The 26868-nt window shown below is 55.8% G+C and overlaps 1 protein-coding gene and 1 non-coding gene across 2 annotated transcripts in view; one reads left to right on the top strand and one right to left on the bottom strand.

The window, feature by feature from the left end:
- PGBD5 (piggyBac transposable element derived 5) overlaps positions 1-26868 on the top strand; it is an 89742-nt gene that overhangs the window by 28355 nt on the left and 34519 nt on the right. The window contains exon 2 of the mRNA XM_027094079.1: positions 25041-25468. Coding sequence (XP_026949880.1) covers positions 25041-25468 — 428 coding nt within the window. The remainder of the gene's footprint in view (positions 1-25040; positions 25469-26868) is intronic.
- LOC113613441 (U6 spliceosomal RNA) lies at positions 13355-13463 on the bottom strand. Its single transcript, XR_003430264.1, has one exon. It is a non-coding gene; the product is annotated as a U6 spliceosomal RNA (small nuclear RNA).

The following is a 26868-nucleotide window of genomic DNA, read 5'->3' as shown; positions in this document are numbered from 1 at the left end:
CAATTGACACAAGGCCACACTTTACATGTTTTAACGAAACGTTTACTGACTGGATTTTTCAGTCCTCTTTCTGTTTTACGGAGTCAGTAAAACCTTTTTCAGGGCTTGAGCATTTCCACAGCCCTTCTGAAGGTGCCGTGTCTGCAGTGCCCAGGGAAGGACAAGGCCCCGCCTGCCTGCCTGCAGAGATGCTGGACACTGAGCTCGCAGGTCCACAGATGGGGTTTGGGAAGTCCTTGGACCCCTTCATATTTCATGGAAAGTTTTACATGTGAGTGTGCGTGTGTATGTTTATATGGAGAAATGTCATCGCTCTCGCAGAATCTCCAAGGGATTTGCACTGCAGCAGAAAGCTCGCCGGAAGCCCTGGAAACGGGAGCTTTCGGTACCGACATGTGCGGGGAGGATGCGTGGCTGGAGGGCCAGGCCCACTCGGCCGCGCTCCCTGCAGCTGGGCCCACGCCCCAGGCCGGTGTCTTCCCGGTCTCCCTGGCTGGAGGGGCCTGAACAGGAACCCTGGCCTGAGGTCCCCCCAACTCCGTCTGTTCCTCTCTCCAACCAGGGCCCCTCCTTTCCCACTTGGGGACCTGACTCACCAGAGCCCGGGGTGGCCACAGCTCCTCCCGCCATTCCCCGGGTTGGGAGGGCTGCCACCGGGCACGTAGGCAGCCCTAGGACTGTGTTTAAAGAGAAGTCAGCGGGTCTGGGTGTTGTAAATGACTTTGACCTTCTCTGTTTTTGAGGACCTGTTCTCGACTGTGTGTCTGACTCCTGAGGCACGTGCTGAGGGGCCTGGTGACGTGGGGACATGCTTGTCTGTCTTTTCATTTCTGCCTGTGGCCCGTCTTCTCCCATCTCACAGATTCCCTGGGGAACATCTGCCACCCCCAAAGGACACACTGCAAACTGTGTTCCCTGAACTTGGTAACTGCAACTCAGTCACCTAAACTCCTACCTGAGTCACTCCTCTTTTGAATAGAATTGGGGAAATATTTGGTCATTGGCCGTGATTCAAGGGGCAGAACTCTGCTTCCTGCCTGCTCCCTGATCCACGGCCTGGCGCCTCCCAGGCCGGGCATCACCCGGGAGCTGGTTGAAATCCAGGTCCAACGCCCAGACCCCCGACCCGGCAGCGCGGCAGGTGCCCTGAGTGTCCAGCACATTCAGGTTTGATGGCTGCTCTTCACACATTTCAGTATTCAGTGAAGCGAATGTATCTGAGAAGCAGAAGGAATTTGGAGAAATAGGCCTGTCGGTCCTAAATCTCTCTTAGTGCCGCTTTGAGATAAGAGAGCAGATATAGGGCTTCCCTGGTGGCGCAGTGGTTGAGAGTCTGCCTGCCGATGCAGGGGACACGGGTTCGTGCCCCGGTCCGGGAGGATCCCACATGTCGCGGAGCGGCTGGGCCCGTGAGCCATGGCCGCTGAGCCTGCGCGTCCGGAGGCTGTGCTCCGCAACGGGAGAGGCCACAACAGTGAGAGGCCCGTGTACCGCAAAAAAAAAAAAAAAAAAAGGAGAGAGTAGATATAAGCTAAATGGAGAATGTCTCTGGGCTGTTCCACTTAAGGCTGGTGGTGCGCGAACCTGCAATGTGGCGAGATGGCTGGAATTCATGTTGGGGGCCCAGGTCCCACACGATCTCAGCCTCTTAGAAACGCTTCTTCCCCTTCCTCCTTTCTCCCTGTTAAAAGACATTTAAGAAAGAATCTTTCTGTCTAGGTGTTAACGCTAATGATTTGTTTCTCTTCCTGAGCATTTTGAAGTATTTTAATTTTTATCAAGACACAACAGTCTTGACCCAAAGCAGTGAAGTCCTAGTGATGGAATTCCAAGGTTTTCCACAAGTGGGAGGTTTTTCAAAGCAATAACGTAAAGAGAAGAGCCGTGAGTGCCAGGCCCATAGTTTACCGTCTGTGAGCACTTGTTCTGGACTGAACAGGTGGAGCTGGTGATGGCCAGGTGGAGCTCCGGCTGTTGGGATCTGGGCATCCCGGACCTCACGGAGTTGGTTGATTCATTTGCTGCCATAAGGGTCACAGGGTGACCAGCCGTCCAGGTTTGCGTGAGACTGAGGGGTTTCCTGGGACCCAGGACTTTCAGCGCTAAAACTAGGACAGTCCTGGGCAAACTGGGCGGTTGGTCACCCGAGGAGATGAGTCTGTTATGAAAGCACGTGCGAGGTGTTAAGGGCTCTTTAAATGCCAGATGCTGTGGTCACTTCACTGCAAGGATGCTGGCCTCCATTTAAACTTTCTCCCGTTGGCGTTTGGTGGGGAGCTCTCTGGCCGGTGGTCCTGTACCATCTCGCTGTCTCTTGGGAGACCCACATGTGTGAGTTTGGGGGCAGCACAGAGCCAGCATCTGGGACTGGTGGGCCTTTGAAGGGGCCGAGCTCTGTGGGTGTTTGAGAGCTCACTGCTCAGAGCCTGGCAGCCATCAGCTGGCTATACCTGGCTTTTGCCTCCATTCCTGGCTTCCCCGACGAAAGCACCTTCCTATCGAAGGCACCGTGCGTGCTTGTGCCTTGGGGACAAAAGGCCACGTGGGCTGCCAGGGTGAGCAGTGACGGGAGCGGAAACCCAGGCGTGAGGACAGCAAGGTGCCGATGGCAGGTGAGGCTCTGGACCAAGCAACAATGGTGGTGGAACCTGAGGGACCGGTGGCATCCTCGTCCGTTCCAGGCGAAAACACCTTCGTGTCCAGTCAAGCTGTTGAAAAAGCTTCTTGACTTTCAAAGAAACTGGTTTGCTGTGTGGATAGGAAGATTCCTGATTTTTTCGGGGGGAATACTTTTTGGAAAGAGGATCTGGGACATGCAGATGACAGTTGGAGGAACATTGGATCATGCAACCATTAAGATTCAGTTTGAGATTATTATTGAATTATCATGTTAATAAAAACAAGAAACTAAAGTAGTCAAAAGAGGGAACGTGTGTTAGTACTTGTGATGTTTTGACTGGAGAGTTTGGTGAGATGTAGGTTTCACAAGTGGGAGACGGGGAGGGAGAGGGGTTCTGAGGGAAACAGTGCAGAGAGATTGTGTGCAGGGACTCTGGGGAGAGAAGGACCCAAGTTCAGATCCGCCCTCTGGCATGTAGGCCTGGGGTCCTTGGGCCAAGTATAAACCCTCCTCCTAGTGTTTTCCATCTGCTGAGCACCCGCCATGTGCTGGGCACTCTGCCAGAAAGTTGCCATATGTGCCCTCAGTCCAGCTTCACAAATATGGCAGGTGTCTTATTATCCACAGTTTACAAGTAAAGAAATGGAAAGTGAGAGGCTAGAAGTGATTCGTGCAAGCCTACACAGGACCTTGGGGCAGGATCTCAGGTCCGCTGGACTCTCCCATTACGCCATGGTGCCACTTTACTTCAGTTTCCTCATCTGTAAAATGGGCATTCTTGTGATTATAGGAAATAGTGTTTCATGTCCTTAACACAAGTCTCTGTACCCAGAGGTGCTTCCCCATCTTCCTTCCCCCTTTTAGTGCTGAACCGTTGCTCTAAAGAGCTGTTTCCAAAAATAGCACTGCTGGTCCAGAACCTGCTGACTTTCTAGGCATCGTGGCTTACTCACTCTTCCTTACTCTAGTTAAAGGACTATTGTTGAGTAAACACGTTTTTAGTCACTGAACTCAACTTTGCTCTTTGCAAAGGTGGCAGTTACAATTGCTGCCTTTTATTTTGCCCAGCAGCGTAATGTACCCGATGAAAGAGGCCTGCTTTTCTTTCTTTTTTGCTCATGTGATGTACTCACACCCAGCCTTAGGTTTGAAGTTTTAGTCTCCTGCACATGGTATTTCAGGATTCGGGTGTAGATTCCCCCATAGCTCACGCAGTCCTCTTGTTCTCTGAATCACAGTGTCTCCTGGCTGTGGAGCCTTGCCTTTGAATTGAGAGACAGATGCTGGGTAGTTACAAGGTTTCCTTCCTGCAGCAGGGGCTTGGCAAGTAATCGCCTTGTTTTTTAAGGGAGAATTTTAAGCAGTATTTTAAAGGGCCAGACCCACAGCTTTTACATGGCAGAAAAAAATGAAACGAATCTTTAAAATAACTTGTACCCCTCTTCCTGATGCACAAGGGATTTTGGAAAAGAAAGCTTGACTTCCATTGAAGTGATGGCAGGATGAGCAAGGCGGGAGATGGTCCAGGCCGTCTCCGATGGGCACCGTGTGCTGAGTCAGAGTCGATTTCTGCGCCCACCCCTTTCTGAGTGCACAAGGAGGGCTGGGTTATTATAGGGAAAGTTAGAGAATACAAATAAGCAAAAAGAAAAATACCCAACATTCCCACATTTTGGTAAATATCTTTCCACATACCTGGATGTGTGTGTGTGTCTATGTTTAATTTAAAGATGAGCTTATCTGAACGTATAGGGTTTGTACAGATTTTCACTTTTATAATCAGTGCTGTGGTGAGCATCCTTATACCGAATGTCTTCATCTCCCTGTCTGATCACCTACCTGGGATACATCAGTGGAACAGAAGGTCTTTGATGACAGACGCCAAATTTCACTCCCATCGGAAGCGTGAGTGCCCATTTTCTCATGCTGATTATGGCCGTTATCCTTTTTAAAAAAAACCTTCGATAGCTTGATAAAAATAAATGATGCCTCATCACCAGTGGTTAATTCATCTGCTTACTTGTGTTGTTAAACATGAATTCATTTACTTATTGGCCTTTTGTTTTATGCCTACTGTTCAGTCCTTTGTGGGTGTTCCTTTGAGGTGGTTATCATTTTTGTTCTTGATTTGGTAAGAACTCTTTATATATTTAGATATTATCTCTGTGAAATATGTTACAAATGTAGTTCCAATTTCCAACATGGTGTTTTGTCCTGTTATTGGATTATGTTCCAAAGCAGGAGGGGATTTTCGGAGAGGAAGCCTGAGTTGGGAGAATGTTCAGCATCACTATAGAGACTTTCCTCCTTAAACCCACCTAAAAATCATGGCCTTAGAAGAAGTGAGTTTGAGGTTACGACTGAACAACTAACTCTAAGCCAACGTCATCTGTCCCTGCTACCTTAGGGGCTCTGAAGAACCTCACCAAACTTTGGAAACATGCATTTACCATTTTCTTCTATTTTTTGATGCTGGATTTTTTTTTTAGAACATGGAGCTGGAAGAACTTTTAATTTTTAAATAAAATTTGTAGTTTAGCAGACAGGTAGTATATATATGTGTGTGCATGTACGTAGAGTGTCCTTCGTATAAAATTTTTAAATTTCTAAATGAGAAGGAGTAGAGGCATGGACAAAAAAGACAAGACATTCATATTTTGAAATGACCTTACTTGGAACCTCATTTCCAGGATTCATTATTTCTGAGCCAATAATAAAGTCACCTTTACCGAGAGTACCTGTCTCTCCTGACCCCGATTCAGTTGCTTAGTAAGGAGCTGGTATGGTTTAGATTCAGAATTAGAACGAAGGACAGAATAGGCAGAATACAGGCTGGCCCAGGATGGCCTGTGGACCTGGGGAGATCCGCTCCCCCCAGCCTGGGGATGCCTGCGGGGCTGTGCGCACAGGGCGGCCCAGGCTGTGTCTGAGGTCAGGAAGGCGCCCTGTGCTGCATTTCTGCCTGTGCAGGGGACACACGGGGGCTGTGAATGGGGGCTTCTTGAACAACCAGAGGTGACCCCGCATCGAAACCTACAGGAAGCTCCTGAGGAGCTTCCCCGTGACAGGCTCCGGGCTCACAGGACGCACTGGGCAGGGCTGAGAATCCAGAGGAAGAAGTGGTTGTTGTTTTGGTTTTTTTTTTTTAATTTGAAAATAATAAGAAACGTTTCACGGAGGGTCGGTGACCTGTCCTTTGCAGGCAGTGCAGCCCGTGGCATTTCACGTAGGGCTGCGAGGGGGGGGGGTCACGCCAGCAGAGGCGATGGCAGGCTGGGGGAGGAGCTGCGAGAAGGCTGGGCAGCCGTGGCCTGAGGGGCTGCGCAGGGGCCTGGGGGAGACGTCGTTCAGGGTGTGTAGCTGCACGGCCTGCCTTGGGAGAGGCAGGGGGTGGACGGAGGGCTCCGGTGGCCCGAACGACCGTCCTGGGGCAGGTAGGAGGCGGGGAGGGGAGGAGCCGGGGTCGGGCAGGCTGGGTCGCGGGCGCACGTGGAGCTGCCAGCTTGGAGCGTAGCCGCCGGGGTGAGCGCGGGAGGCCGTGGGGCGTGGGCTGCGGTCTGTGGACGCGCGCCCACTGGTCCTCGGGCGGCCTTACCGTCTCGTGCGGATATCACAGCAGGACCTTGGGCGACGGCTGTCTCCTTGGGTTGTCTCTCTTGTCTTCATCCACAAAGGAGGATAAAATCGGCCCCCGTCTCGGGGATGACGGAGGAGATGGGCTGCCTGCGGGCCTCGTTCCGCACGGACATCGTGGTCTTGGGGGCGGTGGCTGCGCCGAGATCCGGCGGCTGCGGGGAAGCCTCGTGCTCAGGGCGGAGCTTGATGGGGACGTTTGCCCCCCGGGGTTTGTAGAGCAGGCGAGGAGCAGGGCAGTGTTCCAAGGGAGGTTAAGAGAGAAGCAGCATCTTCCTGTGGAGAACGGCACAGCCTCGGGAGATACCCTGGCTCCCCGCGGGCCCCCCGTGCCGTTTCTTCCCCGACTCTGAAGCATGCTTTGGGGACGTAGGGGAGCAGATCTGAATGAGCCACACGACTCTAGGTGACTGGGAGGGTTTTCAATGTCGAGAGAGAGGGAATGGCAGGTATGGCCATGGGGTGGGGGACCCTGTTTTGCCCCCATTGCAGACAGCATCAACTTGACAGCATGTCTCATGAGTGAAAGGACCACCAGAGGACCCTTTTTTTAATAATCCCTGCACAGGAGATGATGTGATTCCTTAGTGCTGTCTTAGATCCTGGCCCTACCGAGAGGCAGTGGAAGGTAGGAATATCGCTTCGCGTGTGGTGGCTTAAAATCATAGTCGGAAACCCACGTGCCAAAACAAGGTGTCCCCAAATTAACTTCCGTCGCCTTGATCCCCAAAAGCGAAAGTGCTCTCGTTACCCTGTGATGTGCTCTCCTGATGAGTTCCTGGCCTTAGACTTGGGATGGACACCCACAATGGGACCTTGATGAGGAATCTGCCTTTTTTTATCTTCAGTCTCTGGCTGTAGCATCCCTCCTCCTCACACTCCGATCAAGCCGGGGGTGCGTCCTCATTCGGCCTCACTGGTCTTTAGGGAAGAGGCTTGAGTCTCATCATCGTGTCAGTGTCGAGAGGCACATGCCCCGTGTCAGCGCTTGGCAGGCAGCATCAATAGCAGTAGCTGGTGCTGTTTCCAGTTTTAGTGTGTACCAGCTGCTGCGCTGTGCTTTCTGCGCAGTGTTTAATTTTATCCTCGTGGTTACTCTTGGGGGCAGATACTCCAATCATCCCCATTTTACAGACGGGGAAGCCGAGGCTCTGTTGGGTTATGTGCCCTGCCCAGGGCTCTGTTGGATGGTCAGCTCTGCCTCACTGCAGCCCCCGTGCTCTATTTCTGCAGAGCATCCTCAGAGACTTTGCAGGGCCAGGAGCAGCATTTGGTCAGCTCGGTGCTTGGCCAGGGTCTGCGGTCGAGAGATCCACTCCCAGGCAGAGCTGCCCTGGCGGGACCCTTCCATCTCTGGGAACCGGGTCATCCTCCTTGCGTTGCTGGCATCATCAGCACCACAGCTGCTTCTCCTCACATGCCTGGCACCGTCGGCGGCAGCATTTCACACCGATTGCCATTGCTTCTCCACTTCTGCAGCCGCCATTCGCCTCTCCGATTCCACAAGCCCCAGCGGCACACAGCTTTAGCGTCCAGACTGAGTTGTCTGCAGGACTTTGGTCCCTCTCTGCTGTGGGAGATGAGCTTCGCCCCCTTTATCTCAAGAAACTTGCTTCACAGGGATCCACGCTCAGCACCTTGCACCTGCGCGCTTAGGCTCTCCTCCCGCGGCAGGGGGCTGTGTGCACCTGCGATTAGGAAGGGGCTGGCCTGGCCCGGGAGGACTGACCTCATGCCAAAGGCAGGGCAGCTCCTCGCCTCCCTTCTAAGATTTCCCTGGGAGAAGGGCCCTCCCTGTAGGAGCAGGCCCTTCCCCACTGGCTGCTGTGCACGGAGCACGTGGGCTGCACCAGGCACTGCGCTCAGAACTGTTCGGATACCGTCTTGATGGCCCTGTGAGGGAGAGGGGGTGTCCCCTTCTTCCAGCAGGAGCAGTAGCAATGAAGTCAGAGCCGGCTTCTTTTTTTTCTGGGGGATAACAGCTTTTTTGAGATATATTTTACGTACCATACAGTTCACCCATTTCCAGTATACAATTCAGTGCTTTTTAGGACGGCCGCAAATACGCGCAGCCATCGTCACAGCTTCAGAACATCATCATCTCAAGGAGAAACGCCTTATCTGTCAGCTGTCGCTCCCCTACCCCTGCATACTCCTTGCCTTCACTTTCCAAGGAGGCAGTAATCAACGTTCTGTCTCTGGAGATTTCGTAGGGCCTGCTTCTTGGCTGTGGACAGCAATTATGTTTTTGAAAGAGCTGGAAAGAACCTTAGGTGGTCGCAGTCCAACCCCTTTATTCTGCAGACAAATATTTGCCTGGCATCAGGCTGCTCGTGGGCGGTGCAGCTGGCCAGGGCCCATCTGTCTCCACGTGCTGCCCCGCCCCTGCTCTGCCGCCTAGTGTCGGAGTTCTCCCGTGATGCCCGCCCCAGCCAGCAGGCAGCAGGCCCCGGCCCTGCAGTGTGTGCCGAAAGTAGTCCTTGGGGTTAGAATAAGAATGCTCAGTAACGGTGACGCGAACAGACCATTGAACGATGACAGTGACGGCCCTGGGGCCGCTCTGCAGAGCGCAGGGGCCGCCAGAGGGGGAACCAGGGCCCGGGCCCTCAGATTGCCCACTTGTAAATAGAACTGCTGGTTTGGATGATCGTTGTATTTTCTGTAGTCACCCAGGACCTCAAAGTGTAAGAACCCTGGCCAGTGGATGGAGCAGGTCGGGCGGGCTGAGTCCAGGAAGGTAAGGCCTCTCGTAGACACTCAGGCCAGCTCCAGGTTTGGTGGGAGGTAGGGAGCTGCCTGCCTCCTGGGTGGCTTGGGATTCTCGCCTTAGCGAAGAATAAATAATAAAAGAATAATAGGGCTTCCCCGGTGGCGCAGTGGTTGAGAATCCGCCTGCCGATGCAGGGGACACGGGTTCGAGCCCCGGTCCGGGAAGATCCCACATGCCGCGGAGCAATTAAGCCCGTGTGCCACAACTACTGATCCTGCGCTCTAGAGCCCGCAAGCCACAGCTACTGAGCCCACATGCCATAACTACTGAAGCCCACGCACCTAGAGCCCATGCTCCACAACAAGAGAAGCCACCGCAATGAGAGTAGCCCCTGCTTGCCGCAACTGGAGAAAGCCCGCGTGCAGCAAGGAAGACCCAACGCAGCCAAAAATAAATAAATAAAAATAAGTAATTTTTTTTTAAAACAAGAATAATAAAACTACACAAAGCTTCTCCTCTGTAAAGTGTTCCTTTGGAACGATGCCTCCTTAGAAGGGAAGGAGTCTGTACAGCTTGGCCATCCCACGGCCCTCTGCCCACGCTCTGCTCTCCATTGATTCCATGTCACATCAAGAGACTGTGGCTCGACCATGAAAATAATAACAACAGCAAGAGGAGGAGTGACCCATGGTTCCTGAGTGCCTCCTGGTAAGTGCTAACTCATTTAATCCTCACAACAGCTCAGTGAGGTAGGTGGCCTGAGGCCCACGGAGGAGGCATCGCATTCAAGGTCACACAGCTAACAAGTGGCAGATCCACCCCTGCGCTGCTGGTGCCGGAGGCTTCACTCTCAACCCCCCATGGTCGTGGGAGGATGAAAAAGAAGCCTCATGTAGAAGCGCCCACGACGGCTTCTGACACTGGTGCCTGTTTGGAAAAGGGAAGAGAGACGCCCTCTCTTGCTTAGGTCTGCTCACATCCTCCTGGATGTTTTGCTATTTCATTGTGAGGTTCTTTGTGTGTACATATATATATATATATATAATTTTTTTTTTTTAATTTTTTTTTTTTTGCGGTACGCGGGCCTCTCACTGTTGTGGCCTCTCCCGTTGCGGAGCACAGGCTCCGGACGCGCAGGCTCAGCGGCCATGGCTCACGGGCCCAGCCGCTCCGCGGCATATGGGATCCTCCCGGACCGGGGCACGAACCTGCGTCCCCTGCATCGGCAGGCGGACTCTCAACCACTGCGCCGCCAGGGAAGCCCTCGTCTATATTTAAAAAACACAAACAGGAAGGGAAAGCTCAGATGAAAATCAAAGCCCAGCCCGACCGGCCATCTCTCTCACATGTAAGGGGTTGTGAGGATGGAGAGTTTTTCTCCTTAGTGCATCTCCGGCGTCCAGCGTGGAAATGTCAACCTGGAAACCTGCTTTCTGATTTGGGGAGCAGCGCACAGCTGATTGGAAGACAAGAGTCTGGGGTGCGGAGCTTCCCCGCCTCTCCCCTCATTGCTACACCCGCTCCTGCTGGGGCTCTTGCGTTAGCATTTTGCCAACATCTGCTCAGGCTGCCTTTTCTGCCCCAAGTCTTGACAAACAACACCTTGGTTACAAAGAGGAGTATCTGTAACCAGTGGCAAGCACAAGCAGGTGTTTGACTACCATGTTAACTTTTGAGGGATTCTTACATTTTTCCATAAAAAATTTACCCCCTGAGGTCTGGACTGCATTCAGTCTCCCTAAGTTGGGTGTTTTGGCTTGTCCGCTCGCTTATTCCTTCTTAGAAACTTAGGTCGGGGAGGTGGAATCCCAAAGAGGACAGAGGGGCTGGAAGTCTCTGGAAGCCTCTGGAGAGCTCTCGCCCCAGGGCCCTCTGCCCCTCGCCGCCCAGTGGGAGTGCTGTAGGCAGTGAGCTGGAGCCTGGGGGCCACGGGCTCTAGAAGGGGGGCCTGGGGCTCGACTTCTCTCCTGCTCGTGTGGCCTCCTGTCTAAGGAGTAGAAGTTGGTGCTCGAGGCAGATAGGCCGTGATGCACAGAATATCACTGTAGAAAGGATTCTAGAAACCCCCTCACCCCACTCCAGCTTTACAAGTGAAACCAACCCTTTGCCTTGAAAGGAAGGGTAGAAGGACACCAGGACCTCAAGTGCCCAGTCTTTAAAATGTCATTTGCTGTTCTTTTTTCTAAGTTTAAAGGCCATATATTTAATTATATCCATTAGTCCCAGAAATCACATTCAGAAAAGTATGAAAAATGGAAATCGCTTATAATGGCGGCCCTGCCCCTGGCCACCTGCCCCCACAGCAAGCATTGCTTGTGAGTCAGCCCCACCTTCCCCCAGCCCCAGACAGGGCTTCAGAATCCTCCTTAACATGTGTACAGGCAGCTGCTAACTACTGGAATTGACACGAGCTCTGGACAGGGATTGACACCTATGCTGAAGTGGAGGGTGAGGTCCTCTTCTGTTCACGCCTGGGGAGGTGAGCGCCTGTGTATGCACTGGGTGTCGGGTGGCACCTGCACAGATGGGTTTTGGACACACCCTGGGCGATACAAAGGCTACAAATCTTAGCCCCACTTTGTGTCATTCTCCATACCTACTAGCCACTCTGCCACTGGAGTGATTTAGGAAGTTGAAGCCTTTGATAGTCACTAAAGCCTTTATTAAAATGAAAACCCCCGTGGGAAGGGTCATGCCTGAAGGTGTTCTCCGCTGGAACTTCAGTTCTCTAATAAGATCCTGGCAGAGCTGCAGAGCTGGAGTCGTGAGGGACAGACGGGGGTGGGAGACGCACCATGGAGAAAGGCCGGGCCGGCAGGAGGCGCCGGGAGGCCCCAGGCCACCTGCTGCAGGTCATCCTCACCCGGCTGACCACAGTGAGGCTCTCTGGAAGGGACCTGTGCATCGTGTGTGCTGATTGGCTTCTGGTTACGAACAGGGGTGAGTGGAGTACTAACTTCATCCCCGTCGACATTTAGCCAGCGGAGTCTGTTGCAGAGAGCATCTCGCTAAGGAAGATATGATGTAATCCGAGTTTCTATAGGAGGAGGACAGCCTTTCTGCATCTGCTCCAATTGGAAGGGCTCCCATTGGAAAGGTGCATTCTGTGCTCTTAGCACGTATGTGGGGCGAGCTCCTTACCAAATGAGAGGACAACAGGGGGACGAGGGGAGACACGTAGGGCATTTGCTAGGTGTGGTTTACAGTGTTCTGGGTCTCCTAACTGCTTTCACTGTTGATTATTCACTCTAGTTTTTTATCTTTATGCATGAAAATGAGGAATCGTTGTGTATGTGCTTTGCAATTGGCCTTTCTGGTGTGGAGTCACCCTTAACAGGAAGGAAATCTAAACAACGCAGTAGCTCCAAAAGTGCTGGGTCTCCGTGGTCTGGGTGGTGTGACGTGTCGGGGGGCGCGCTGAGCTGAGAGCACCCTGCTCTTCCTGGGCTCACAGCGTTACAAGTGCAGCTGCCTGTGCGCCGTGGGCCTTCGCCTGCCTGGAAGACCCGCTCCTCTGTTATGAGACGCTTAGGTGATAGGGCTCACTCACCTTGGCTGGGGAGGGCTGCTCCACAATGGGACCTGTTACTGCCTTCCGTCCCCCCAGCCCGCGTCCTCGTGCTCGGTGCCCAGGGAGCTGGTGCAAGGCTGGATGGCACTTGGGGCGCTGTGGTGGGAGGCGTGCTTCCGTGACGGGGCAGCGGCATGGAGTCAGGAGGCAACTAGGGCTCACGCTCGGGCTCTGACCTTCAACAGTTGGCCCGAGGTCTGTGTCTCTTCTTCCTCATCCGTAAAACTTCCTTAGAAATGTGGTGCTAACATACATGAGTCTCCAGTGCAGCTCTGGGCACATCACCAGCCCTAAATGAAGGTCCCCTCCCCATACCGGACACCTCAAACTTAGGTACGTTGTGGAATTAAAGGATGTACCTCAGAGGCTCCCCTCCTGAAGGAATAATCTGACTACTGTCCAGCTTGAACAGACCTGTTGGGCACGAGACAACTGGCTCTGGGTTTCTGTTCTCAAGTTCTCTGAAGCCGGGCCTCAGTGGTGGTCACCTTTGCGCCTTCTGTTCCTCAAAGACTAAGTCTTTTTTTTTTTTTTTTTTTTTGCATTTTTGAGTGTTTTATTTATATCAAATTGGATAAAATGTGTGTGTTTCTCAGACAGAAAAGACATGTCGAGGTAGAAATGTACCTTTCAACTATTCATGGGTACACAGTACACTGGAGAGATTGTAGAAGTGCAGATTGTGATGCAGTAGGTCCGGTAGGCCTGAGTTCTATTTTTTTTGGGGGGGGTGGTTTTGAGTAATTTTTATTTCCTTGTATCTTTTTTTTTTTACTTCTTTATTAGAGTATAATTGCTTTACGATGGTGTGTTGGTTTCTAAAAACATGGAACGCTTCACGAGTTTGCGTGTCATCTTCGAGCAGGGGCCATGCTAATCTTCTCTGTATCGTTCCAGTTTTTTAGTATATGTGCTGCCGAAGTGAGCACGACTAAGTATTTCTTAAACGTCCCTGAATCCTTTAGAACTCAGGCGTCAGCTGGTTGTCTTTCCAGTGGCCAGGGGCTGAGCCCACGGCAGCAGGTGGGCCTTCCAGGCAGAGTGGCCCACGATGCACAGGTGATCGTGTTTCTAGAGCAGGTCTCATCCGGGTAATTTGTCCTACCGATAATTTTCGTACAAACTTCATCCTGAAACTGCATGATTTAAAGCTGAGGAAAAAATAACATTGCCACGAGATGGGTGACAAGAATAGCATTTGTGTTGGAAAACAAACTGCAGTTTAAAACGGCAGACACTTGTCCGAGCTCGTGCTGCCGTGGACAGCCGGGCACTGGTGCCCGGACGTGGGTTTGGTCAGGTGATGGTGGAGCTCCCGGTGAAGGGAGAGGGCCCGGGCCCAGGTCGGGGTCTGCGGGCGCCCAGCCCCACCCAGACCCAGAAGGGGAAAGGAGGTCCTGGTGACACAGCCTTCGCCAAGGGCCGCCCCCTGGGCCGAAGCTGGCGGTCCCGCCGACATGGGCCGTCGAGGGGCAGCTCTGGGCAAACACAGGCGAGCCCTTAGCCTCTCTGCCTCACTGCCACAGAGGCGGCCTCGTGCTTACACGTAGAAACATCAGGGTCATGTAGGTCTTTGTTAAGTAAAATAAACGTGATTTATTTCTACTTACTGATAAATACATAAATATCTCCCTGGGCAGCGTTTGTGGAGTTGGGCTCTGGAGTGTGGCCTGAAAGGGGAAGGGCTACCAGCAGGCCAGAGGCCGGAGTCACCCCAGCTCACTCACTGTGACCGTGACCGTCTCTGGTCCTTGTTTCCTGGTGGGAAAGTGAGGCGGACGTGCCATCTGTCTTGGAGGCCACGGGGTGACCAGCGGGACGGGGTCAGCCTCTGCCCACAGCGTCTCCAGGGTCGCCCTCCGTGTCTGCACCTGCAGCGTCCTGCCCGTCCCCGCCCGGCCTCCACGCCGAGAGTGGGGATCCCGGGCCCGTGCTGCTTGTCCCTCACTTGCCCAGGCTTTTTCTCCCTCCCCCCGCCTCAGGGCCTGGTTCTCCATCCCAGCACCCCTTTCCTTATCTCCTCCGTCTCTCGTCCTGCGTTCTCTCTCCCGCCAGGGTGTGGGCGGGTGTGCAGGGAATTAGAGGGATCGCCTCAGCATCCGGGGACCAAGCGGCTCCTGTGCCTTCATTTGCGCTGAGACAGGGCCGGCACCGGCTGGCTGTCCGTCTGTGGGGCGCCGCGGGGCCCTGGGGTAGTAGAAGCTACGGCCCTGTGCTGTTGCGGCTTCCTCCTAACCCCAGCTACTCTGCAGCACCCCCTTGTCCCCAGCACACACAGACGCTCGGAGTAAATCCAGAGGGGCTGACGGTGGAAAAGGAGGAGGACGGTGTGCGGGTCTGCAGACCTGGGCTGTGTGGCCTCAAGTGACTGACGAGTCTGTAAGAGGAGGTGATGGATCGCACCAGTGATTCTAAGCCAGGAGAGAGAGAGAGAGAGAGAGAGAGACAGACAGACAGACAGAGAGAGAGAGAGAGAGAGAGAGTGTGTGTGTGTGTGTGTGTCGGGGCATTGCCCAAGAGAACCAGGGTGGGGGGCTATCACCCATGTCCTGCAGGTCCGCCTGCAGAGGGAGTCCAGTGCCACCCACCTCCCCATCACTGCGTGCACGGACCAGGCGGAGCCCGCTGCCCTCTGGGGAGGGGAGCCTGGGAGCCAGCAGTGCCTGGATCGTAGGGGCCAGCAGAGCACGGACCAGCTGTCCCCGCCCACCCCCACCCATCAGTGATCTAACGGCCGTCATGTCCACATACATCCTTGACCAACTGCTGCTCAGGCCGGGCTGGGCCCTGGAGAGGAGGTCCAGGTTTGACCTTCCGAGGCCCGCTGTCTGGGGGAGGCTGCCGCGTGACCGTTACTTTCTCATTTGGCTTGGCAAGGGCCGCACCGTTTCCCTGGGGACCTCGCAGGGCCTCTGGCTTCTCCAGACTCGTCCTCTCTGGCCTGTGGCTGAGATGTGCAGGGCTTGGGACCAGCCTGCGCCACTTGCTTCTGGATTGTCTGCTTCTTCAGGCTCCCGGCGTTTTTTCAGTGCCGAGACAGGATTCCCAAAACGGCGCATTTTCTGTGCGCGGCCCAGCGTGTGTGTCTCCGTAGCCACGTATTTAATCTCGTGTGTAGGTAAGCACAAAGGGCCACATCTAGGGTCCTGAGGAATGTGAGGCCCGGGTCCCTCACCTCTTTGGCTACATACACACACTGCATGCACGCACACACAGGTGCCTGGTAAGGGTCCCCGGCTCCAGGACCTGCTCCCTTGTCTTCTCCCTCCTTCATCGGGTTCCATAACCCCAACCCTCGATGCTTTTGACCTCCTCTGTTTACTGCCCTCAAATCCTAAAGAGCCGTTTCCCTTTCACTCCCTCGCTCCCTCATTCATTCATCACTCACCCGACAAGGTATCTGCTGAGCGCCTCCCGTGGGCCAGACGGTGTTCTGGGCGGTGAAGATGCAACAGGGAACAGAAGAGACAGACCCCCGCCCGTGGACCCTGCACGCACCCCTTCTGTTACCCTCTCTCCCGGGAGTCACCGTAAGTGATAGAATCACCCTGACTTCCCCGACAGGATCCTAACAGTATCCACGACTTCCTGTTGGTGCATCCCCGCCGGCGTTCAGGGAGGGGCCGTTTCACGTCAGCAGCGCACAGTTCTTTCTGCGGATCTCCTTCAGCCACGAGGAGACCTCCCAAGCCCACGTGCGCGCCGGTGGTCGGCTTCCAGCTTTCCCGCCTTTCTCCTGGTCAGCCGCTGCCTCACAGCCATCCTCACGGTCAGAGCTTCATCACGTACGTGGAGGGTCGCAAGCAACCACAAAGCCAGAGGGACCCACCGTGTGGGGCGTCTGTGCCCCCGTGCGCAGGGGCGTCGGGGCGAGGCTCTCCGGCGCGTCTTTCCCCAGGTCAGGTGACCTCACACGAGTTGTTCCCGTGAGCCTGAGCCTCCACAGCTGCGAGGTGGGCATCCCAGTGCCTCCTTGGTTGACCGTTGCAAGAGGAAAATACTGCCAGTTACACGCCTGCCGTGGTGCTCGATGCCAAGAAGACCCTCCACCAGCGCCTCAGGGTCTTCTGTCCTGTCAAGGGCACCCTTCTAGAAGCCTAGGGTGGTGACATCCTTTTCACTGCTTCTGCCCCGGCGCCTGACGGCGTGGTCCGCTTCTGTCACCTCTCGTGGAGGAGGGACTAGGGTGGTCCAGGTGGTCTGGGGGGTGCGGGTGAGGTTGCCATGCTACCTGGAACTGGCCAGGGCTGGCAGCAAGTTGGGGACCTCAGTGGCCTCAGCTGAGCCCTCATGAACGGGAGGAGGTAGGTCTGGGGAAGGAGCCTGAGGAATAAACAGTGTCCCGGGTGGATGGAAGTCGGGCACGGACCCAGTGTCCCGGGTGGATGGAAGTCGGGCACGGACCCGATGCAATTGGGGCTGAAGAGCTGCAGTGGGTGTGTTGGCATCAGGGAAGATCTGGGAAGTGATGGGGGACGTTAACTCGGCATCCGGGTGGCCCATCCTCCCTGGCCACTCTGCACGAACTGGGGCTGGAGGCGGGCAGGCCTTGAACTGCTCGTCACCACCACGTCCCTCCCCCATCAGGTGCTCCCCAAGTGGGAAAGTGTCCTTCTGTCCTTTCTGTACCCAAGCAGAGCTTTCAAAATACAGCCTCGTGTGAAAAATAGACACGGTGTCTAAATGAAACACAAAGTGTGGTCGCCAAGCCTGCTGTTCTGTCACAGCCATCTGGTACGCGAGCTCCTGGAAGAGGGACAGGGGCCGGGGATGCGGGGTTCACGGATGCCGTCCGCAGGTGGTGAGGCGCTGTTACTGGGCGTCGGGCGTGTGCGACGCACCTTAGGCTCCTGACCTACGTCGCCCCACTTCATCCTCACCCAAACCCTGAATTTCATACTGTTATCTTCCCTTTACCGACTTGGAGACTGCAGATCACAGTGCTGTAGACTGAGCGTTTGTGCCCCCCAGATTCATATGCTGAAACCTAACGCCCAGTGTGATGGTGTTGGGAGATGCTCAGGTCATGAGGGTGGAGCCCTCGTGATGGGATGTGTGCCTTATAAAAGAGACCCAGAGAGCTCCCTGGTCCCCTCCCCATATGGGAACACAGCGAGGAAACAGCCCCCTATGAACCAGAAGGCGGCCGTCACCTCGCTGGACATCGAATCTGCCTGCACTCGATCTGACCCTGCACTTTTGGCCTCTGGAACTGTGACAAGTACATTTCTATTGTTTGAGCCCCTGCCTGTGGTATTCTGTTGTAGCAGCCCAAACAGACCATGACAGAGAGGTTAAGCAATGTGCCCAAGGTCCCACACCTGGCGAGTCATGGGGACCTGGGCCCAGTACGGGCTGTCCTCAGCGTGTCTGGACAGCAGCTATTTCAGAATGACGATATGAGACTTTTATGCGATTATTGACATTCCTCAAGATAACTTACATCATTGTCTTGTTGTTTCGTTAGTCTTGGAAGGGAGATGATGCAAGTTACCAATAAGAAGCTGAGACCCAGAGAAACAGCAGCTTCCCGGAGGTTCAGGTAGACGAGAGCCTGGAGCAGAGCAGCTCCCGACCCAGCCCCAGCCCCAGAGACCCAGCCCCAGAGACCCAGACCCAGACCCAGCCCCAGCCCCAGAGACCCAGCCCCAGCCCCAGAGACCCAGCCCCAGAGACCCAGACCCAGCCCCAGAGACCCAGACCCAGACCCAGCCCCAGAGACCCAGACCCAGCCCCAGAGACCCAGCCCCAGCCCCAGCCCCAGCCCTAGACCCAGAGACCCAGCTCCAGCACCAACCCCAGAGACCCAGCCCCAGAGACCCAGACCCAGACCCAGAGACCCAGCCCCAGACCCAGAGACCCAGCCCCAGCACCAACCCCAGAGACCCAGCCCCAGACCCAGCCCCAGAGACCCAGCCCCAGCCCCAGCCCCAGCCCCAGCCCTAGAGACCCAGCCCCAGCACCAACCCCAGAGACCCAGCCCCAGCCCCAGAGACCCAGAGACCCAGCCCCAGACCGAGAGGCAGCCCCAGACCCAGAGCCAGACCCAGACCCAGACCCAGAGCCAGACCCAGCCCCAGTCCCAGACCCAGCCCTAGACCCAGCCCCAGAGACCCAGACCCAGACCCAGAGACCCAGCCCCAGACCCAGACCCAGAGACCCAGACCCAGACCCAGAGACCCAGACCCAGACCCAGAGGCAGCCCCAGCCCCAGCCCCAGCTGTGCGCAGCTCTTCCTCCACCCTTACCACCACCCCACCCCCCAGCGCTAAGGGAGAGGGGAAGCTGTGTGTTGGTGCCCAAGTATCTTAGTGGGATGAGCCTGGTCCAGGGCGGGCGGTGGGTCGGGAATGAGCCTGGGGGGAGGGTGGGTGCAGGGGGAGCCTGGGCCAGGCTTTCTCAGTAGCGTGGACTGTTGAAGGCCACAGCACACTGGGCATGGCAGGACTCACAGACTCACAAATTGTCGCAGAATAGCCTTGTTGCCTCCTGGCCTTTGGGCTACTGCCAGTAAAGCAGTCAGTTACAGTGACATGTGTCGTTCGTGTGACCTCTGCGTCTGCTCTGCGGCGTCATCACCTCGCTACTCACGCTGAGAACCAGATCTGGTCGGAGGGGGAGGAATTCCTGTTCCGTCTGTACAAACATGTCTGATCTGATCTCTCTTCACGAACGGAGTCCAAAGAACAGTTTGTGCACGTGAGCTCGACTGTAGAGACACCGCTGCTCCAGACAGAGAGGACACGGTCGGGCTGGGGGGTTCCCCGGGCCCAGGGGAGCGGGCACTGCCGTCCTTTCTCTCCAGGCTGTCTTAGCTCAGTGCACGTGGAGATGGGCACGGCCACCTCTGCCCAGCAGAGCGCTCCCAGGAGACCCCTCGGAGCAGGTTGACTTCAGGTGGAGGAACTCGAGTTGGCTGTCACACAGAAATCTGAACGTTTCGTGTGAAATAGGGCTTTCTTACGTGTGTGTATGGGCCTCCTACAGTGAGTGTTTCTGAAGGTGACACGTCGGGCTCGGGTGCATGTCACCCCTTCTCTGTGTACCTGCGCTTTGCCACATGACGTCTAGTCAAGGTTCTGGATGTAGTGTCTCCATTAGTCCACTGGCCTCTTTCTGTAGGGACTCCACACTGCTATTCTATGGTCTGTTCGCTGTGAACGGCATCAACTCAGGTGCCCGGCGCCAAAACTGTTTTCTTTGTGTGGTCAACTGCTTTGCCAGCCACTGTGCTGCGTCAGCTCGAGGAAGACCACACGCACGCACACGCACACACGTGCACAGTTTACTGTTACGTGTCCCTAATGAGGAAGCCCCACAGCTCATACGTTACGTGACTGACGCGGTTCTTGGGGTTTTCCGGCCAGGTTTCTGCAGGTTTTCTAACGGCCTTAGATGTTCCTCTGTTGGAAGACACCATTTAGGGGACTGTAGCACTGATCTGAGCTCATTTCCGTATGTTGGTAAGCGTTGCAGATCAGGCCTAAGCAGAAGGGGAGCCTTGGTGCTGCCTACAGCCGCCCGGTGACATAGGGCTAGGTATTCCCCTTCCCCCTGCCACACATCCAGGGATGTTGGGAACACAGCCAGGACTCCTACCCCTGCCTGGAGACCCCTTGATCCGGCTGTGAATTGCATTCGTTACCTGTCATTTAGCTGTGAGCACAAGTTACGCAAGGGAAGAGGCTTTAGAGCTCTCCCGTGGCCGCCTGGCTGCATCCTGCAGTGGAGACTTAGACCTCAAGTGTTTGTCAGACAGCTGGCTTGTCCTGCCTATCAGCCACCGGGGGAAGGAGAGAAGGATGCGAGAGACAGGACGATTACGTCCACCGAAGGTGAAGACCAGCTGCAGCTGGCAATGAGAACAACGGGTCCACCTGTCTTCTGCGTTACCCATTTATGGACTGTTGCCTTAAGGTTTTTCAGTGTCTCCAGTGAGAGGAATATTTTTGTGATGATGCAGGATGTTCCCGTTATATTTTTTTATTAATTTATTAATTTTTTTTTGGCCGCATTGGGTCTTTGTTGCTGCACGCAGGCTTTCTCCAGTTGCGGCAGCGGGGGCTACTCTTCGTTGCGGTGCGTGGGCTTCTCATTGCGGTGGCTTCTCTTGTTGCAGAGCACAGGCTCTAGGCGTGGGCTTCAGTAGTTGTGGCACGTGGGCTCAGTAGTTGTGGCACGTGGGCTTAGTTGCTCCGCGGCATGTGGCATCTTCCCAGACCAGGGCTCAAACCCGTGTCCCCTGCATTGGCAGGCGGATTCTTAACCCCTGCGCCACCAGGGAAGTCCTCCCGTTATATTTTTATACCGTTTGATTTGGCCTGGAGATAAGTTTATTTTTATTTTTAAACCGTTAATTCAAAATACTGTGTTCCTCATATATGTCGCAAAACTGCTGACTGTTTGTACCCCAAAGTGCCAGTGTATGCAAAATGCCAATCTCATCTCAAAATGAAAGCTTCAGTCTCTAAAAGTTTATGCTTTCGAAAGCACACAAAGCCAGCCTTTTCTTCCAGACAGGGCAGAGGTGGGGGTCAGTGCCACACGCGGGGTGCCCGCTGCCTCGGGTCTGGGTGGTGCAGTGCGTGGAGGGAAGGGAGCAGCTGGAGAAGCTCCTTGGGGACCGGGACCCACACCCCAGCGGGCCTCAGGGAGGACTGGCCGGGACCGGCCATTGTCTGACTTCCACTCACTCTAGGGTGGTTATTACTCCAATCGGATTGGTAAGGAAACTGAGGCACAGAGAGGTTATGTGGCCTGCCTAAGGTCACACAGCCAGCAGCTGTGGACAGGGAAGGGGGAAAAGGCATCAGAAGACGCAGAAGGGCCGGGGGGAGTTCTGCAGTGGTTTCCCTCAATCCAGGAAGGGAGGGAGGGAGGAAATTAAACCCAGCAAGACCCCAAGCCAGCTCACCGAAGCTGGGCACCTGGTAGGTGTCTGTGACGCGCCCCTTCCCACATCCTGTCCCACCCAGGGCTCACCTGGCCAGCTTGGTGTCCTCAGGGAGGCGCAACCAGGGGTGTGCCAGCTCTGCCCCACCCTGCCCGCCCACTCGGGCCTCCTGTTACACACAGAAGCTGCTGGCTGACCTGGCCTCTCCACCAGGCATTAGCACGGGGGGCTGCTGTCCAGACACCAGACCCTGCCTAGGGGGCTCAACACCGATGCCCCTTCTCATTGGTGGGCGTGGCTCCTTCCTCCCTGCCACTCACGTTCCATCCACCATCAGCGGGAATGTGTTGAACATACCGTGTACCGGGCTCCGAGGCGGCAGGGTGATACGACGGCCTCGACCTCTGAGGGTGGGGCAGCAGAGGCAGGCCACAGCAAGTGTCAGTCCCTAAGAAAACCACCGTAGGCTGATGAACATAAGCGGGGAGACCAAGTGGGGGCCGAGACTGAGAAGCCCGGCGCTGGTCAGCTTGCAGTTGGGTGGGCAGGAAAGCCTACCGGGGATGCTCAGGGAATCCAGAGGCCAGGAGGGCTTCGTCCCCGCAGACGGGCCGGCGTGGACGCAGGGCCTGTGGTGGGAAGAGATGCCGGGGCCCAGGCCTGACGCCAGCTCCACCTGCCTGGCATGCAGCGCGGCCCAGGCGAGTCTGGGGGTGGGGCACGCAGGGCCCTGAACCCTGAGCGCTTGGGGAGGAATGTGGCTCTGCTTGAAGTGCAGTGGGCGCTCGTGGGGGCGTTTTCCTCATGCAGGGGGTACTGTGATCCGGTTTGTGTCTTTAAAATAATTTCCCTGTTGCTGTCAGTTATTTGGGGAGGGGGGATGCCCGTGCGGGAGGCTGCTTTAATCGTCCAGGCCAGAGGTGGCGGCCGCGTGGGAGGGCGGGCTGCATGCGCTGGTTGGTGGGCACGGTGTGGAGGTGAGGGTGGCAGGACGTGCCGCAGGGGTGGGCGTGGGCTGCAGGAGGTGCAGGGCCCACGGTGGTCCAGGTGTCTGGCCCAGGTAACCGGGGGGCCGGTGGGGAGGAGTGGAGGGTGGGGGGCGCAGTGGGGGCCTGGGGTTTCGGTCCAGACACCGTTAGCTTACGGTATCAGCCTGCGTGCCAGTCCTGGTACCAGCAGAAGTGATCAGTGGATGTGGCCGCTTCTGCATGGAGGCTCCCGGGCTCAGGCCGCCCCCACTGCCCTCGCCTGTAGTCCGTGCCCGTGCCCAGCACACCTGCAGGGGGACCAGGGGAGGAGCCCGAGAAGCACAGGGATGGGCCGTGGCCACCCTTCCCGCTCCGTTGGGTCCCCGCCGGGTCTCAGTGACTTCAGGAGCTGCCCAGACCTCCCCCACTCTGCGGCAGCGAGGACCCCCTGAGGTGTGGTCCATCGTGCTTACGGTGCTTCACTGGCCTGGCCCCGGTGCCAGCCCAGGTCCCGTGCCCCTCGACGCCTCGAGCCGCTTACCCTCCTCCCAGGGCCTTTGCACGAGATGTTCTCTCTGCCCGAAATACTCTGCAACGTCTGCAGCCCCGCCCCATGGGTTGATGACCTTCCACCCATGAAGCCCAGCTCGCGTGGCCCCTTCAGGGAGCCTCCCGGACCCTGTCCCCAGGCCCTGGACTCAGGGTCCCCTCTTGGGCACAGCCTTCCCCAGCCTGACGTCACCGGGTCACTCTCCGTGGCCTGCTCCCCTCACCCCATCGAGAACGTCTGGGGAGGGAATACCGGTCGCACTCCTTTCTGTTCCCAGGGTCACCACGACGTTTTTCACTGAACGGTGGTTCCCTGCCACCCTCGAGTGACCGTCCCCTTTCCAAACAGCACATCTGCTTTTATAGCCGCTGCTGAGAAGGGGGGTTAGGGTTTCCTCGCATGCGGTGGGCTGGGGAGTCTCTGAGCGACTGTCAGGGCCCCCCGGTCTGCAGGCCTGCTGCCACGTCCTGGGTTTGATCCCCTGGAGGCCGAGGGAACCAGGTGGGTGGTGGCGATGGGGCCTTGAAGGAGCGGCGTGGTGACACGATGGGGTGGGTGGCCGTGAGGAGGGAGGGGAGGGAGACGGCTGTGTGAGTTTATAAGAGGGTATCAGCTACTTCCCGGTTTCTTCATTAAGCGGTTGGCCAGGCCCCTGTGTGAATTCATTTTGAAATGGTCTGAGAGGCAAAATGACTTTAAACATAACTTTTGGAAGAGAACATTTCATTCTGCTTACTCAGCATGATGTAGCCATTAAAATGCTGGTTTGCCTCCTTTTTGAAAGCTACCCCTGAATAATTTACGGCTTCACCTACTGCAAGGTTCGCGGAAATAAAATGATTTCAGTCAGGGCGGCCGTGGAGCCGCCTTCCCGGCCTCATTGTCAGGTCAGCCAGGGCGGTGCCCGTGGCACCAGGACCGCCTGGAGCCCTTCCAAGAAACGACTGGTGAGCGAGAATATGGTGGCCACTTTGCTCTCTGGGCCTTGGTTTCTTCTTCTGTAAAATGAGGGCAGTTAGAGCATTCTAAAGCCCTCAGCCCGCCGTCAGTGGATTTCTGTGGATAACGTCTCAGTAAAGGTTACCCAGTTGTAGGTACCTCCGTAGGGCCAGGCACTGTGCGCGGGGCATCCCCTGCGTCCCCCGTTCAGCCTGCCCCACACGACAGCCTGGCAAAGCAGCTATTACTGTGCCCACTTTATGAACAGGAGAGATGAAGAAATCTATCCAAGGCCGTGCAGTTAGCAAGCAGTAAATTTAGGGTTGCACGTCCCAGATCTGTCCATCTGCGTTTAAGACCTGGGATGCCTCATGTACACTGTCAGTCTTAATTTTGCTGTAGAAAAGTTGTTTTTCAGAGACTGCCTAATTCAGTCGTAGAGGAAAGTTGGGGGTGGGCTGGGGGTGAGTTTAAGCTTCCAAAGAACGTGCACAGCTTTTATTAGAAGTCACTGTGAGGATGCAGTAGAAGCAAAGCTTGTCCCCTTCAAGTCTCTACATGCTGTTAGCCTGGCTTACATGGAGTTGAAAGCCATGTCTCTTTAAGGATGTGTGTGTGTGTGTGTGTGTGTGTTTCAAAAGGCTGTCCTTGCATTTGTAAAAAACTGTGAGGTTTTCATTGCATTGGTGAAATTATCTAAACAAGACCCTTCAGATTTATTTACTAATAATTAAGAATCACCACCCAGACAGTATCTAATAGGTTGCCATCTCGCTTGAACGGAATCTTTCGGGCCCCGAGTGGTGAAAGGATTCTTATTTCCAAAGTCACCTTAACTTACAAGGAGACGAGAGCCAGAGCGCCACGCCGAGCTCCTCTGTTCCGAATTCGCTGTGTCGCTGGTGGGGGCCCTCCACCCTCCTACCCCGCGGGCCTTTCTCTCCGATGGTGTTTCTGGTCTGAGGCGGGGCCGAGTGCAGGGCGCAGTGGGGAAGCGAGGCGGCGTGTCCTGTCGGGGGAGGGGTGGAGAGCAGGACGCTTCGGGGCGCGTGTTCGGGCTCCTCCCCGGAGGGAGTCGGGAGGGAAGGTGGCGCTCGGGCGGAGGCCTCGAGGGGACCCAGTGGCTGTAGCAGTGGCGCTTGGCCTGCCTGTCCAGGTCCCATCCGGAAGATGCCGCCCAGCGCCAGTGCCGTGGACTTCTTCCAGCTTTTCGTCCCTGACAACGTCCTCAAGAACATGGTGGTGCAGACCAACCTGTACGCCAAGAAGTTCCAGGAGCGGTTCGGGAGCGACGGGGCCTGGGTGGACGTGACGCTGCCGGAGATGAAGGCGTTCCTGGGCTACGTGATCTCCACCAGCACCTCCCACTGCGAGTCCGTCCTCAGCATCTGGAGCGGCGGCTTCTACAGCAACCGCAGCCTTGCCTTGGTCATGAGCCAGGCCCGCTTCGAGAAGATCCTCAAGTACTTCCACGTCGTGGCCTTCCGCTCCAGCCAGACCACACACGGCCTCTACAAGGTCCAGCCCTTCCTGGACTCCCTGCAGAATGGCTTCGACGCCGCCTTCAGGCCTTCCCAAACCCAGGTGAGGCCGCCAGCCAGGGCCGGGCCTTCAGGGGTGGCAGTGGTTTGGGGAAACGGTGGGTGGTGCCCTTGGCACCCTCCCATCCTGCCTTGACCCCGAGGTCACCTCCGGGGTATCCCTGCTCGTCCCCCAGGGACGTCCATCCCCATCCAATCAGAGGGAGCTGAAGGAGGAACAGCTCCAACCCACATTCAGCGTTTTGCTCCGAGATGCAGTTTCCCTTCTCTTTTTTTTTTTTTTTTGCCGTACACGGGCCTCTCACTGCTGTGGCCTCTCCCGTTGTGGAGCACAGGCTCCGGACGCGCAGGCTCGGCGGCCATGGCTCACGGGCCCAGCCGCTCCGCGGCATGTGGGATCTTCCCGGACCGGGGCACGAACCTGTGTCCCCTGCATCGGCAGGCGGACTCTCAACCACTGCGCCACCAGGGAAGCCCCTCCGTCTCCTTTAATTACACTTTCTTTGTAAATGATGGTTTGCTCAGGGTAATGTTAATTTTCTTGTATCCTCCGAGTACGTGCTCATCTGCTGGTGGTGAAAGGAGGCGAGAGGCCTTCTAGGGGGTGAAAGGAGCGACCCTGGGGTTGCAGCCGTCCTCAGGCCATCGGAGTGGCTCAGGTGCTGAGGTCCCCTGGCGCGGGGCGCCTTTGGACGGGAGGTGACAGAGCCCCGGCCCTGTTACGGCCCCTCACCTTCCTCGCTTCCTAAATGGAGGCTGTGTGTGTCCCAGCTCCCGAGCCCAGGCCTTCTGGTTGGCTGAGGCAATCGCACTTGGCTGTGGTGAGACAGTCTCAGAATCATCCTCAAAGTTGCTCTGCGGGTCGGGAAACTGAGGAGGTGGCTCTTTCTAGAAATTTCTCTAAGGACAACATCAGGAGGTTCTTGGCCCACGTGAGCCCAGTTCCTTTTGACCTGTTCCATACGGAGACAGAATCTTACTTCTCTTTTGTCTGTACATTTAAAGACCCACCCACCCAACTACTTTTCCTTGTGCTTTTCCTTAAAGGCCTTCGTCACGAGCCCCAGGTTCTTTCCGCTGTTCTCTTTGAGATCCTCTCCTAATTCCCTGCCTCACCTTCTCCGCACAGCTGGAAAGCACAGGGTTTCTGTGGGGAAGATAATGTCCTGTGTCAGGTCCGCGGTCCCTGCACGGTCCTCCTGCCTCTGCTCTGCTGTCCTGTGAATGTGCCGGCTCATGAGGGTCTCCAGGTGTCTGTGACGCGCCTTCTGACTCCTGGGAGGTGTTCCCTCCTCTCTGGCTTTGCAGGTTTCCCATCTCCAGGACCCCGTGTGACTCCAGGCTTCCCGAACCCCCAACTATTTATAGGGCAACGAATGCCGTTTTGTCTTGTCACTCACCTTCTTTCTTACCAGGAGGTGGGGTCTTTGGGGACACACGCCC

The sequence above is a fragment of the Aethalodelphis obliquidens genome, unplaced genomic scaffold, assembly GCF_003676395.1.
Source record: "Aethalodelphis obliquidens isolate GAN/ISIS:26980383/991018 unplaced genomic scaffold, ASM367639v1 scaffold87, whole genome shotgun sequence".
Taxonomy (NCBI): Eukaryota; Metazoa; Chordata; class Mammalia; order Artiodactyla; family Delphinidae; genus Aethalodelphis; species Aethalodelphis obliquidens.
This window is presented reverse-complemented; position numbering and strand designations above follow the sequence as displayed.